The following is a 13,986-nucleotide window of genomic DNA, read 5'->3' as shown; positions in this document are numbered from 1 at the left end:
TCTCAGATCATAAGCATATCACCTTCTCAATAGAGAGGGGAGAGACCGTGAGGGAATTCTATCGAGACCCCAGGAACACCAACTGGGATCTCTACAAGCAAATTCTTGCGAACAAGCAACCTCTGCTGGACGAAAAAATAAGAACAGCAGAGCAACTAGAAGAAGCTTCTAGGATGGTCACTAACAAAATTATACAAGCATACTACGAAAGTTGTCCACAAAGGGAAAGGAGTTCAAACAGGAAAGTCCCTTGGTGGAACAACGCTCTACAAAAAATGAGGAGGAAAGTAAGAAAACTCTTCAACAGAGCAAAAGCAACTTCGGATTGGGGCCAATATAGAAAGGCTCTAACCGAATATAGCACTGAAATAAGGAAAAGCAAACGAAGACATTGGAGATTCATGTGTGAAAACATCCAATACACTTCAGAAGCGGCCAGGCTTCAAAAAGTCCTTTCTAAGGAACACTCAAATGGCCTAGGCAACGTTAAGAAGGATAATGGCACATTCACCAGAAGTCCTTCAGAAACATTGGAAGTACTGATGGAAAAACATTTCCCAGGCTCATTTGCTGTTGATGAAAATTCATCGGGACAATTGAGGACAAATTCTGGACGCAATATGAACAGAAAAGATACACTCATGGAATCCCGAAAAATTTTCACAGTGGCAATGGTGGACTGGGCAATAAATTCCTTCGACCCTTTCAAATCTGCTGGAGAAGACGGCATTTTTCCGGCGCTAATACAGCACGGTAGGGACATAATCATCCCTGCTTTAGTTGAGATGTTTATTAGTAGCATGACACTGTGCTACATTCCCAGTTGGTGGAATAAGGTAAGAGTGATATTCATACCAAAAAACGGCAAACGGGACAAAACACAGCCTAAAGCATACAGGCCAATAAGCCTAACCTCAATTATACTCAAAATAATGGAGAAGATTCTGGATGAGCATATCAAAGGCTCGTTTTTAAAAGCTCACAAGCTAAATAAATTACAGTTTGCCTATTGCAAAGGCAAGTCGACGGTAACAGCCCTTCACACGTTAACACAAAAAATAGAAAAAAGCATCAAATACAAGGAAGTAGCGTACTGTGCATTTCTTGATATTGAAGGTGCGTTTGATAACGCTTCACATGCTTCAATCAGATCAGCTATGTATAAACGGGGCTTTCATGGCTCAATCGTTGACTGGATCACTGCAGCGCTGAGAAATCGATGTATTGTCTCTAGACTGGGCGAATCAACCATTAAAGTAAGTACGTCTAAGGGCTGTCCCCAAGGAGGTGTACTTTCACCATTGCTGTGGTCTTTAGTTGTTGATGACTTGCTTAATAGTTTAGTGGCAATGGGATTCGAAGTCATTGGTTATGCAGATGATATCGTGATAGTGGTAAGAGGGAAGCATGATGAAACGCTATCAAACAGAATGCAAATAGCGTTAAACTACACTCTTGCCTGGTGTAAAGGAGAGGGATTAAACGTAAATCCCTCAAAAACTACTCTTGTAATTTTTACAAGAAAAAGAAATGTCAATATAAAGGCACCGTCCTTGGATGGGGTACAGTTGACATTCTCCTCCAGGGTGAAATATTTAGGAGTCATACTAGATAAAAAACTGAACTGGAGTGAACATCTAGAGCATGTAGTAAATAAGGCAACAACTGCTCTTTGGGCCTGTCGGAGAGTGATCGGGGGAAAGTGGGGGCTAAAACCCAGGATAGTTCATTGGATCTACCTGGCAGTTGTTAGACCCAAAGTCTCTTATGCCTCTCTAGTCTGGTGGCCTAAAACCAAAACCAAAACAGCCCAACGAGTGCTGGCTAAACTTCAACGTTTAGCAACAGTGTCAATAACAGGAGCTATTCGAAGTACTCCTGGTTCAACACTAGATGCCTTAATGCATCTGCTACCCTTGCACCAATTTGTGCAACTAGAGGCAAAGAAAAGTGCCTTGAAGTTAAAAAGATATAAGAACATCTTAGAAGGCGATCTAACAGGACATTTGAAAATCTTAACCAATGTTACTGTAAATCCACTAGTAATACAAAATGAAGACTGGATGGAACCAAAATTCATCTTAGATATACCATACAAAGTTTCGATTGATGATCGGAGCGTATGGGAATCAGGAGGACCAACGGTTCGACCAGGATCTATTGTATTCTATACGGATGGATCGAAAATGAGTGATAGAACTGGGGCTGGAGTATATGGACCCAGGACTAAACTCGCCATACCAATGGGTAAATGGCCAACGGTGTTCCAAGCTGAAATTCAAGCTATTTTGGAATGCGCTGCCATCTGTCTTAAAAGAAAATATAGACATGCGAATATCTATATCTTTTCAGACAGTCAGGCAGCTTTAAAGGCAGTCTGCACATTTGAATGTTATTCTAAGCTAGTATGGGAGTGCATTACACTACTGAAGGAACTGGCTGGAAGGAATACTGTAAAATTATTCTGGGTACCAGGTCATTGTGGAATTGCAGGCAACGAAATTGCGGACCAGCTAGCTAGGGAGGGATCTCTGGGTGCCTTGTATGGACCGGAACCCTTCTGTGGAGTATCATCAAGTGCTCTATCGATGGAGCTAAAAAAATGGGAGAAACAGAGCGTAGGAGCAAACTGGCATACTGCACCTGGAATATCCCAGTCAAAGAGATTCATCGTGCCAAGCGTGAAAAACACGAACACACTACTGAAACTTAGTAAACGCGAATTAAGTGTGTACACAGGATTGTTAACTGGGCACTGCCCATCTCGACACTTTCTATTGAAGCTCAAGAAGATTGAATCAGAAGAATGTCGGTTCTGTGGTTTCAACTCTGAAACCTCGGAACATCTACTTTGTGAGTGTAGTTTTCTCTTTAAGAAGAGAGAACGTTATTTCGGTGGATGTATCATGCATCCCCGAGATATCTGGTGGAATATAAATCCCAAGAAGGTAGTGGCTTTCATTTTGGAAGCTATTCCAGACTGGGGTATAATGCAGGCCTAAAAAAAAAAACAATCGCTAGTTCTTAATACTAGTGAGTGTACTAATGTACTGCATAAAGCAACTGGGTCTTACCACAATAGATCAATTAATGGTCGCAGTGGTTGTGTACCCCTACAGGGAAAAAAAAAAAAAAAAAAAAAAAAAAATCTAGTCACAGGTTTAGTTATTTTTAAGCTTCAAACAAATTGTAAAACACAAAAATGTCCTAAACACACCATTTAGCCTTGGTTTTATCATTATCTTACATAATCTTATTTTATAGAAATATTTTTTGTGTGTTCAATGATCTAAAAACTCACTTTTATTGGCGTTTCGGACATTTTTGTGTTTTACAATTTGTTTGAAGCTTAAAAATAACTAAACCTGTGACTAGATTGCATTTATACTTGTCATGGTTCACTTGGCATCATACAACATGGTAATATATCTGCAAAAATGCGTGTGCATCGGTGGTTAAATGGTGGACGTGGTAGCCTCTTTCATAACAATGATAAGTGAATGGCACGTCGTATCGCACTGGTGATGGAGTTGCATTTGCACAGGTACTTCATTCAGCAGAACCTGTCAAATATTTACTGCATCTTTCTTGACTAGCTTCAGCGAAGAGGAGCAAATATGCGTGGAAAGAGGCGAATATATGGAACTCTGCTTCTAGGAATAATACAATGACTTTTAAGACTAATCCAATGTTTATATGTGATATACAGTTTCCTTTAAACTAATTCGACAGTCTTTTGAAGCAAGCTTTCAAAGCCTCTAACTATTGAAAAACAATGAAAACCTTTCGAAGTGGCGTTCTAATCCTAAACAATACCTAACAAAACGGTAGTTTATTCAAAATTGACGGCTGGAACCAAACGCTTACAACAACTAAAAAATCAGTAAAGGCTTGTTTATATTCTACCTAGACTCTTAGGGGGATGAGGGTCTGGATAAAATCTATGCTCCATACAAAAATACTTAATTTAGAGAACTTTGTAGAGACAAACGTCTAAAAGGGGGGTGGAAGGAAGGAAGGAACAGAGCGTTTATCGTGACCTTGCCTTGCAATGGACTGATATTAACCGATGAACCAAATCCACTCGGTCCGAGAATTTTGACACAAGAGCGGTGCCAATTCTTTCTAATCAGGATTGGTCCAATTAGACAGATGCGAACAGCTGATTTTCTTTGTTTACCATGTATTTTTGACATTCGTCGATCGGGGTGACAGTTGCACACAAAGGAATTTGTTAAGCACCGAGAACACTCAACGAATATTTGGTGAGCTATACATACACTGTGTTTACAATTTCAGCTGTCACCCCCATCGCGATATGTCGTCATGGATTGCCTTATTGGAAACGGCCCCGTTCTAGTGTCAAAATTCGCGGACCGAGTGAATTCTGTTCATGCAAGATGACGTCACGAATGAACGTTTGGTTGATTCTCATTCATTCCGTCCTTTTCCCTCACACGAAAATCTACAGTTTCCGGTGGTTTATGAAATTCCCTTTCGAGACCGATCTATTCTCTCACAGGAAGAAAATTAAGGTTAACTCATCTTGCAAACCTCTACATATAAATGACCGATCTAAATCTGCAACGCCCTAGGATAAATACAAATTATCCGGCATGACGATGTCGCTGTCACTCTCATATCGGTGTCGCTACTGTGTATTTACCCTGCTTGAGGCAATTCCTTTCGCTTGAGACATCTCCAGCAACAGCGACGAGAGACAACCACAAACCAAAACTCAGTCAGTCAGCCAAACAGCCGGGGAATCCAAGCGACTAACCGAAATCTGGAAGTCATTTTCACCTTGGCGGAAAATTAATTTCAATTGGGCGGAAAAACACCGACCGATTCGGACCGGCTGCTGGAGTTATTTCGAGGAAGAGCGCAATAACCTAATCGCGGACACGCGTCGCTCGTGGTGGTAATTCCGAGGAAGAAGAATATGTGAATGTGATGATGATGGGTTGGGAATGGAGGAAGATGATTCGATTTCAAGGGCCCCCGCGGGTGTTTGCTTGCCACGACGCGACGGATGTGTTTCTATCCGCGGAATTGGAGTGTGTGATTGCACGCGAAGAAGTCGAACCAAATTTACGTGAGTAATTTGAAGAACCGTTAGCAGATCAGGAATTAATTAAAATCGGCGGTGCCTTTGAAGTGGGATAACATGGATAATATATTTCAAGTTCTGTGAAGAGTTACCTAGTAGAGTACATGATACAACTTGAAAGTGGTATGAGATGCTCTGTTTACCGGTGGTAAACGGATGCATAGCGAGCTAATTGCGCTGTTAATTTGGTTTCTTATTTTTGTGTTTTTTTTTTGTTAGAAGTGAGCACGCATGAAAACAGACAGACAGACAGACAAGGGGCAGCAGGGACAGGAGTCCAGGGGCCTGACGACCCCCCCCTTCTGCGAGTCGGGTGGAAGCTTGGGAGTCTTCCCGAAGCGAAAACCGTTCACACACCCGTGTGAATTACCACCTTTGGCGCTTCCTTCGGGGAGTGACCGGGCTTCTGGTCTCCAGACAGCTCAAGAGGAGGATGCCTAGGATGTGGCGGGGGTTCAACAGTGGGCTCTGTTGGATCCTCATAAAAAGCCACACATCTGCAAGCAACTCCGTACAAGCGACCTGGTACCGCTTTCAAAGTGCCTTAGCCCAAACACCCGGAGTGCCAACCGGCACATCAGGATTGATGCCAGTAACATCCTGATTATGGTATACTGGTCAACGCAAACGACAACGGACTACGGACTACGGATCGGATGACGACGATGGGCTGACATTCGTGCCATTCTGCTTCCTGAGTAAAGAAGGGTGACACCTTCTTGAAACGGCGAGTGGGCTAATGGTACGTCTGCCTCCGTCCCGGTAAAACCTTGGCAGGCCTTCGGAAACGTTCTTCACTTGTCCGTCAATTTTGATGGGTACTAGGCTCGGATGTAAAATTCCCGACTTACGCTGATCTGGCTCTGGACACGAACCCCATGAAGGTTCGTGTTCAACCCTCGCTTGGCCTCCCTGTTTCATAGACAACCAAGAGATCCCGAAAGCGACTACGTACAGCGGGTGGAGATAGCGGCCCGGAGGGGGGACCCAATAACATGGAAGGAGAAAACGGAAGTAACAGCGGAAAGGTGGCGAATCCGTTCGCCAAAGGAGGATTGCTGAGGTCTCCGCCTCAGCAAACAGAAGGTGCAGAACCGCGGCAAGAAGCGGCTTTACAACAAAGTGCGGTACCCTCGGAGCAGCAGCAGCTGCCGACGAATAGTGGATGGAGCGTGCCTCGACAACAGCCGAAGGTAGTTGCGGCGAAGAACTTGACGGATGACCTACACGAGTTTGTCGACAAAAAGCACAACGTGCACAAGGACATCAAGGACTTGGTGTTGAAGATTAGGAGGGCTCTCGGAGCTGCTGTGAAAGAATGGCACAGCGTAATGCAGAGAGCGGATGAGGCAGAGAGCGCATTAGCAGCGACTAAACACGATCTTGCAGCAGCTACGCAGCGGCAGCAGCAACGAGCCACGGTCGAAAATATGGAGACTCCGAAGAACCATCGGAATACTCGCTCGGAGAAAAGAGGCAGAGATACGCCAGGAGAAGAGGAAGTCCCGAAGAAACAAAGAAGTGAACGGGAGCGCGCCAGCAATCGGAGAGATGATGGATGGCGCACTGTGGAGTCAGCAGGCGAAGAAGAAGAAGCGAAAGGAGAAGGAAGAACAGAAAAAGGAAGAAAAGAGGAAGGAACAGGAGAAGAAAGAAAATCGCCGGCCCCCTAGGCAGAGGAAGAAGGGTGATGCACTGATCGTCGAGGCGAAGGACAAGACGACGTACGCTGCGCTCCTCAGGAAAGTGAGGGAGGACCCGGAGCTAAAAGAGTTGGGTGAAAACGTGGTAAAGACCAGGCGCACCCAGAAAGGAGAGATGCTGTTCGAGCTCAAGAAAGATCCGGCGATTAAGAGCTCAGAGTACCGGGAGCTCATTGCGAAATCCGTAGGCAGCGAGGTCACCGTGAGAGCACTTTCACAGGAGGCAGTGCTCGAGGTCAAGGACTTGGACGAGGTCACAACTGAGGAAGAGCTGAGAGTCGCATTGACCGAGCAGTGTAACTTGGAAGTACCGGTGACAATCCGAATCAGGAGATCGTTTGCAGGTACCCAGACGGCGGCAATCCGACTACCAGTAGATGCGGCCAACAAGATTGCGGTAGCCGGCAAGATCAAGGTCGGATGGGCGGTGTGCCCGCTGCGACTGGCTCCCCGAGTCACCAAGAAAATGGAGAGGTGTTTCAGGTGCATGGAATTTGGTCACCAGTCAAGACACTGCAAGGGTCCAGATAGGTCCAAACGGTGCTGGAACTGCGGCGAAAACGGACACGTTGCTCGAGACTGCACGAAGCAACCCAAGTGCATGCTGTGCAAGTCGGAGGAAGGAAATGGCCACCGGACGGGAGGCTATAAATGCCCGGCCTACAAAAAGGCGAAGGCAGGCCAACAATGATGCAGATAACTCAAATTAATCTGAATCATTGCGACATCGCACAGCAACTGTTGTGGCAGTCGACAACAGAGACGAAGTGCGATGTTGCGATCATCGCAGAGCCGTATCGGGTTCCTCCTGAGAACGGCAATTGGGTAGCGGATATAGCAGGATTGGCAGCTATATAAGTTATGGGCAGATTCCCTATAGAGGAAGTGGTGGAAAACTCTTACGAAGGTGTCGTGATCGCCAAAGTTAACGGTGTCTTCGTATGTAGCTGCTATGCGCCTCCAAGATGGACCGAGGAGCAATACAAACGGATGTTGGATGCACTCACTGACACGCTGGTAGGACGTAGGCCAGTAGTCATCGGCGGCGATTTCAACGCCTGGGCCGTTGAGTGGGGCAGCCGGCAAACCAATGCAAGAGGATATAGTCTACTTGAAGCTCTGGCGAAGCTGGACGTAAAGCTGTGCAATGTAGGAACAGTCAGCACATTCCGCAAAGACGGTCGTGAATCCATCATCGACATTACATTTTGTAGTCCATCGTTGATGGAACACATGGACTGGAGGGTGAGTGAGGAGTACTCCCACAGCGACCACCAGGCGATCCTCTACAAGATAGGCCAGAGAGCTCCTACGTCCATACAGAGAACTAGAACTTATGTGCGGAAGTGGAAGACGAAGGACTTCGACAAGAAGAGTTTTATCGAGGCACTTCGGCCAAATAGCGATGCGGCAAACCTCGACCCAGGGTGGTTGACGGAAGCGCTAGCAACGGCATGTGATGCAGCAATGCCGAGGAAGATTGAACCTAGGAACGCTAGACGCCCAGCGTACTGGTGGAATGCGACGCTCAGCACCCTTCGTGCGACTTGCCTCCGAGCTAGGAGACGAGTTCAGAGGGCAAGAACTGCGGCCGATAGAGAAGAGCGCAAGGTTGCGTTCCGTGAAGCTAGAGCTGCCTTCAAACGAACTATCAAGCAGAGCAAGGCGAACTGTTACAAGGAGCTATGTCAGGAAGCCGACGCTAACCCCTGGGGAAATGCCTACCGCATCATAATGGCAAAGCTGAAGGGCCCAATGACGCCAGTCGAAATGTGCCCAGACAAACTGAAGGGTATCGTGGAGGGTTTGTTTCCAAAACACGATACAACAACGTGGCCACCTACGCCGTACAGCGAGGGCGATGCGGAATTTGACGTAAACCGACTGGTCTCCAACGACGAGCTCGTTGCCGTGGCCGAAAGCATTGAAGGTGAAGAAGGCTCCCGGTCCGGATGGAATCCCCAACGTGGCGTTGAAAGCAGCGATCCTGGAGTATCCCGATATGTTCAGGTCAGTGTTGCAGAAATGCCTGGAGGAAGGCATCTTTCCGGATATATGGAAGGTCCAAAAACTAGTGCTGCTGCCAAAACCAGGAAAGCAGCCGGGAGATCCAGCATCGTACAGGCCGATCTGTCTGTTGGATACGCTCGGAAAACTCCTGGAGAGGATTATCCTTAACAGGCTGACCGAGTATACCGAAAGTGTTAGAGGGCTGTCCACGATGCAGTTCGGCTTCCGCAAGGGAAAATCGACGGTTGACGCAATTCGGACCGTCGTTGAGATGGCGGAAAGGGCATCCTTACAAAAGCGGAGAGGAGATCGCTACTGCGCCGTGGTAACGATAGACGTTAAAAACGCGTTTAACAGCGCCAGTTGGGAAGCTATCGCCGTAGCCCTGCATAATATGCGGGTCCCCGACTATCTGTGTAGGATTATAAGGAACTACTTCCAGAATAGAGTCCTTGTGTACGAAACCAACGTAGGGCAGAGGTCGTTTAGAGTGACAGCAGGTGTTCCACAAGGGTCAATACTTGGCCCTACGCTCTGGAACGCAATGTACAACGGTGTGTTAGCACTGAAGCTTCCGGCAGGTGTCATTATCGTGGGGTTCGCAGACGACGTTGTATTAGCGGTATCTGGCGAATCAATCGATGAAGTCGAAGTGCTGGTATCGGAGGCAATCGACACAGTGGAAAGATGGATGAATGGAGTGAAGCTGCAGATAGCCCATCACAAGACAGAAGTGCTCGTAGTCAGTAACCGCAAAGCAGTGCAAAGGTTGGAGATCACGATCGGAGAGGAGAGAATTTCATCGCAGCGCGCGTTGAAGCACCTGGGCGTGATGGTCGACGACCGCTTAAACTTTAACGCGCACGTTGACTACGCCTGCGAAAAGGCGGCGAAGGCGGTTAACACAGTAGCGAGGATTATGCCAAACGCGGGCGGTCCAAGAAGCAGTAGGAGGCGCCTCTTGGCAAATGTTGCAACCTCAATACTTAGGTATGGAGTGCCAGCCTGGGCTCCGGCGCTAAAAACGAAGAGAAACCGTGGAAGGCTGGGCAGTGTGTTCCGGCTCATGGCTATGAGAGTCGCGAGTGCCTACAGAACAATCTCGTCGGAGGCTGTATGCGTTATCGCTGGGATGATGCCCATCTGCATCACCCTAGAGGAAGACGTCGAGTGCTATCGGCGGAGTAACGTAAGGAATGCGAGAGCAGCTGCTAGAATGGACTCGCTGGTGAAGTGGCAACAAGAGTGGGACAATGCGGCGAACGGAAGGTGGACCCACCGACTGATCCCAAATGTGTCGGCGTGGGTGAACAGGAAGCATGGGGAGGTGATCTTCCATCTGACGCAGTTTCTGTCCGGGCACGGCTGTTTCCGGAAGTACCTGTTTCGATTCGGTCACGCGTCTTCCCCTCTGTGTCCGGAGTGTGTGAACGTGGAGGAAACACCGGCGCACGTCGTCTTCGAATGCCCTAGGTTCTCGGAGATGCGCAGGGATATGCGCGGCCTGACAGACACGAAGCTACGTGGAACGCTGTCGACAGAGCAGTAACGAGGATGCTGTCCGCGCTGCAAAGGAAGTGGCGCGAAGACCAGAGAGCGCCGGAACGCGATCGGAGTAGGCTTGATCCACCGCCGGGGACATGACTGAGTCGTCCGTTGCGTAGTACCGGTTTTTGGTCGTCGGAGCGCCGGTGAACCGGAAGTCTACCACCAACCGGAATCGCCGGGTCGACTTCGGCACCTTACTGGTCGGAATGAAAACATCGGTGTCGAGAGAACTTCCACCGTCGGGGTCTTTCTCTGTCGGAGTAGGCTAGGTCCGTCCACCGCCGGGGACTAGACCGAGTATATCGCGGAGAAGCACCGGAACTTGGTCGTCGGGGCGCCTGTGAAGCGGAAGCCAGTCTCCAACCGGAATCGCAGGAGAGACCTCGGCACCTGTCCGGGAAGAAACGGTTTCGGAAGATGTTCCACTGCCGGGGAAGTCTTTGGGTAGATCCACCGTCGGGGACTATCCGAGTCGTGCGCGAAAAACTGGAGTGCTAAAACGGCACCGTTCCTCGGAGAAACTCAGTATGATCCGAAGTACTTGCTGGTGGTATTAAAATAACAAATTTGGTGTATGTTTGTGCTAACTGTGTCGCTGAATGGCGATACGTTAGGTACGAAAACGAGAATGACTAGAATAACAAATTTAGAAGCGACAAAAAGTGCATGAGCACAATAGCAGAAGAGCGCATGAGCGCATTGCCCCCCCTGAAGCAGTCGCATATCAGTGGTACCAGGGGGATCGAGGCGTCAAGGTGTAGCAGAGTTTTTACAATCGGTTTTCTCTGCTTGGGAGGTTGGGAGAAAAAAAAAAAAAAAAACAGACAGACAGACAGACAGACAGACAGACCAGACAGAACAGACAGAACAGACAGAACAGACAGAACAGACAGAGCAGACAGAACAGACAGAACAGACAGAACAGACAGAACAGACAGAACAGACAGAACAGACAGAACAGACAGAACAGACAGAGCAGACAGAACAGACAGTACAGACAGAACAGACAGAACAGACAGAACAGACAGAACAGACAGAACAGACAGAACAGACAGAACAGACAGAGCAGACAGAACAGACAGGACAGAACAGACAAAACGGACAGAACGGCCAGAACAGACAGACAGGCAGACATCATTTATTTCAAATGCTGTACCTTTTAACAAAAGAATAACATTGATGCTCAAAATTTGGTTTTAATTCCTAATGATCCTAATGCACGATTAATAATTTCGATTTATGGTCATCCCGAACAGTTAACACAGTAAGAAATCTCTAAACTCGCGTCCGGGACCGCGACCGACTGTCTTGCCCACGCCTGGATCGAGACCTCGTCTGCACTCTAGCCGTGGATGGGCGCCTTCGACGGCTGCCGGATCTGGTCCGATTTCCATCCACCTCGGCCGTCGATCGGCGGCGCGTTCTTCCTCGCGTCCCGCTTGCCACCTGACTAGTAGCCCCCGGCGGCAGGCTCACCCGCCTCCGTGACTCGTTCCATTCCGGACCCAGTTCCGAACGGCTGAAAACCTGCCTGATTAGCTTCAGCTCGTCGTAGGTGATTTTGGTGTTTCTTGGCCGCAGCCAGCGCCGTGAACCACCCGATGATGACGACGATCGTTGCGCTGGACGCGATGTTGCTGCACGATCATGGCAATCGCAATCACAGTCCTCCACTCTGGTGTCGTCATCGTCAACTTCCGCGTCGGCGTCATCAGTCGGCACAACTCGGCTACTTCCGGCCGTGGGTTGCAGATCGCCTCCCACCAACAGCAGTTGGCAGGAGAAGCTTCGGGGCTCCTGAAATTGGTCCAGCTGGATCAGTGGTTTGACGTGGCCACTTTGCACCGACACCAGCCCGGTGCGTTGGCCTTCAGCCAACGCCAGGTTAAACTGGGACTGTAGCTGGGGTTCCGGCTTGCATAACCCTTGGCGCAGTTGGCCTAGAAGAGTCTCGGTGGTGATCGCTGGAGTTTGGGGAATGAGATTATTTGCATTATGGGGGTTACTGGGGGTTGAGCAATACGGCAGTACGTACCTTCTTGGTTGGATTCCCGAATGGCCTTCAGGATCTGAGGTAGCATCTTGCAGTGCTCTGCTTCCGTTATGGTAGTTGTCAATGGAATGAAGTTCTTCTTTGACACAGAAAAAATGTTAAAATCATCGATTACTTGGATCTTCTTCTTTACGGGTCTACGCCCGCTCTGGGACTTGGCCTGCCTCGCTTTAACTTAGTGTTCTTTGAGCATTTCCACAGTTATTAATTGAAGGGCTTTCTTTGCCTGCCATTGCAAGAATTCGTATATTGTGAGTCAAGCACAATGATATTCTATGCCCAGCGAGTCGAGAAAATTTTCCCGACCGGAACGGGAATCGAACCCGCCGTCTCCGGATTGGCGATCCAGCCTAGCCTTAACCACTAGGCGATTACTTGGATGGAACGTTCTAATTTTCTCTGAAGGACCCTTTCAAGCCCTTTTGTTTCTCCTCTGGTAGTTGGACTATCGGGTCTATCACCTACATTACACGTACAGCATACACGCAGAATCTCCAGGCAGTGTGGCCGGTCGAGATCCATGTAGTACAGTAAACGCAGCCGACGACGAAGCCGAGGGCCCCGCGGAAAGTTTGAACGGAAGAAGCGGAACGAATGATTTGATGAGAAGTGCAGAGCGATTTTGGAGTTATACTGCATCATCGAACCCGGCAGAACGTAGAACAATACAAACGTAAGCAGGAACAGAAGTTCCGCATTACAGTAGAAGAAGCGCATCTGCTTTATGATGTGAGCCCAAATGGCAGAAGTGTGCAATGTGTGAACAGTGGCAGAACCTTGGGCAGACATGAACTGTGCACCCGCCTGGAATGTGAAGCAACAACCATCGGATTGGTGGTGAGGTCTCAACAAAGATGTAAATGCTGATGGGTGGAACTGTACGAGACAGAACAAGTCTTGACGGGTAATACGCCTGTACGCCCCATACGCATCAACCAGCATCGACAACTAGGTTGCGCCACGGATGATACCGGTTATGGATTCCGGATGATACTGATCACTTTGTACAACGGGAACACAGCGTGGACACTATTACTTTTCTGGATAAGTGGTCGTCATTCACGCTACTAGGGAAGTTGCTAGCGATAGCGTTGGAAAATCAAGGCGTAACCAAGGGTGTAACACAACCGCTTCTACGACATCCCTAGTTTCGTAAATGGGTGCCTGCCGTGCTAGTAGATTGTAAGATCGTTGCTGATCCAGCTGTGTCTTCATAATCGCTACTCTAGCCTCCGCTCTGGCAGTCTGGCGTCGCTCCGTTGGTCATCGAACTGCGCAACGCAAATCTCCTCTAGCAATTCAAACAAACGTACATCATGAGCGTGGCGAATCTGTACCCCAAACATGGTTTCAAACGGATACACAGTTGTGCTTTAATGAACGCTTGCGTTTAACCACCACTCCATGTTTGCAACGTGTTTGTACCACTTCGTCTTGTCATTCATCCTGAGCTTCGTTAGCACTATTAGGATTACTTTGGACCAGCTTTTCTGGTGCTTGGATAAACCTTGAGATCAACCCGTTAACATGTTTCATCCTCGTTACCGCTCGATGTTCAACAG

General features: G+C 48.2%; 1 protein-coding gene across 1 annotated transcript; it reads right to left on the bottom strand.

Annotated features, from left to right (window-relative positions):
* Positions 1-11,559: 11,559 nt before the first annotated feature.
* On the bottom strand, positions 11,560-13,141 carry LOC115254731 (uncharacterized). The gene is made up of 3 exons (XM_062852429.1): positions 12,901-13,141; positions 12,407-12,592; positions 11,560-12,335 (listed from the first exon to the last, which is right to left on the bottom strand). The coding sequence occupies exons 1-3, from the start codon at positions 13,139-13,141 to the stop codon at positions 11,647-11,649; spliced, it is 1,116 nt and encodes a 371-aa protein (XP_062708413.1). The 3' UTR covers positions 11,560-11,646.
* Positions 13,142-13,986: the final 845 nt, after the last annotated feature.

The sequence above is a fragment of the Aedes albopictus genome, chromosome 1 (assembly GCF_035046485.1).
Source record: "Aedes albopictus strain Foshan chromosome 1, AalbF5, whole genome shotgun sequence".
Lineage (NCBI taxonomy): Eukaryota > Metazoa > Arthropoda > Insecta > Diptera > Culicidae > Aedes > Aedes albopictus.
The sequence above is the reverse complement of the archived record's forward strand: the minus strand, read 5'-3'. Positions and strand labels throughout refer to the sequence as shown.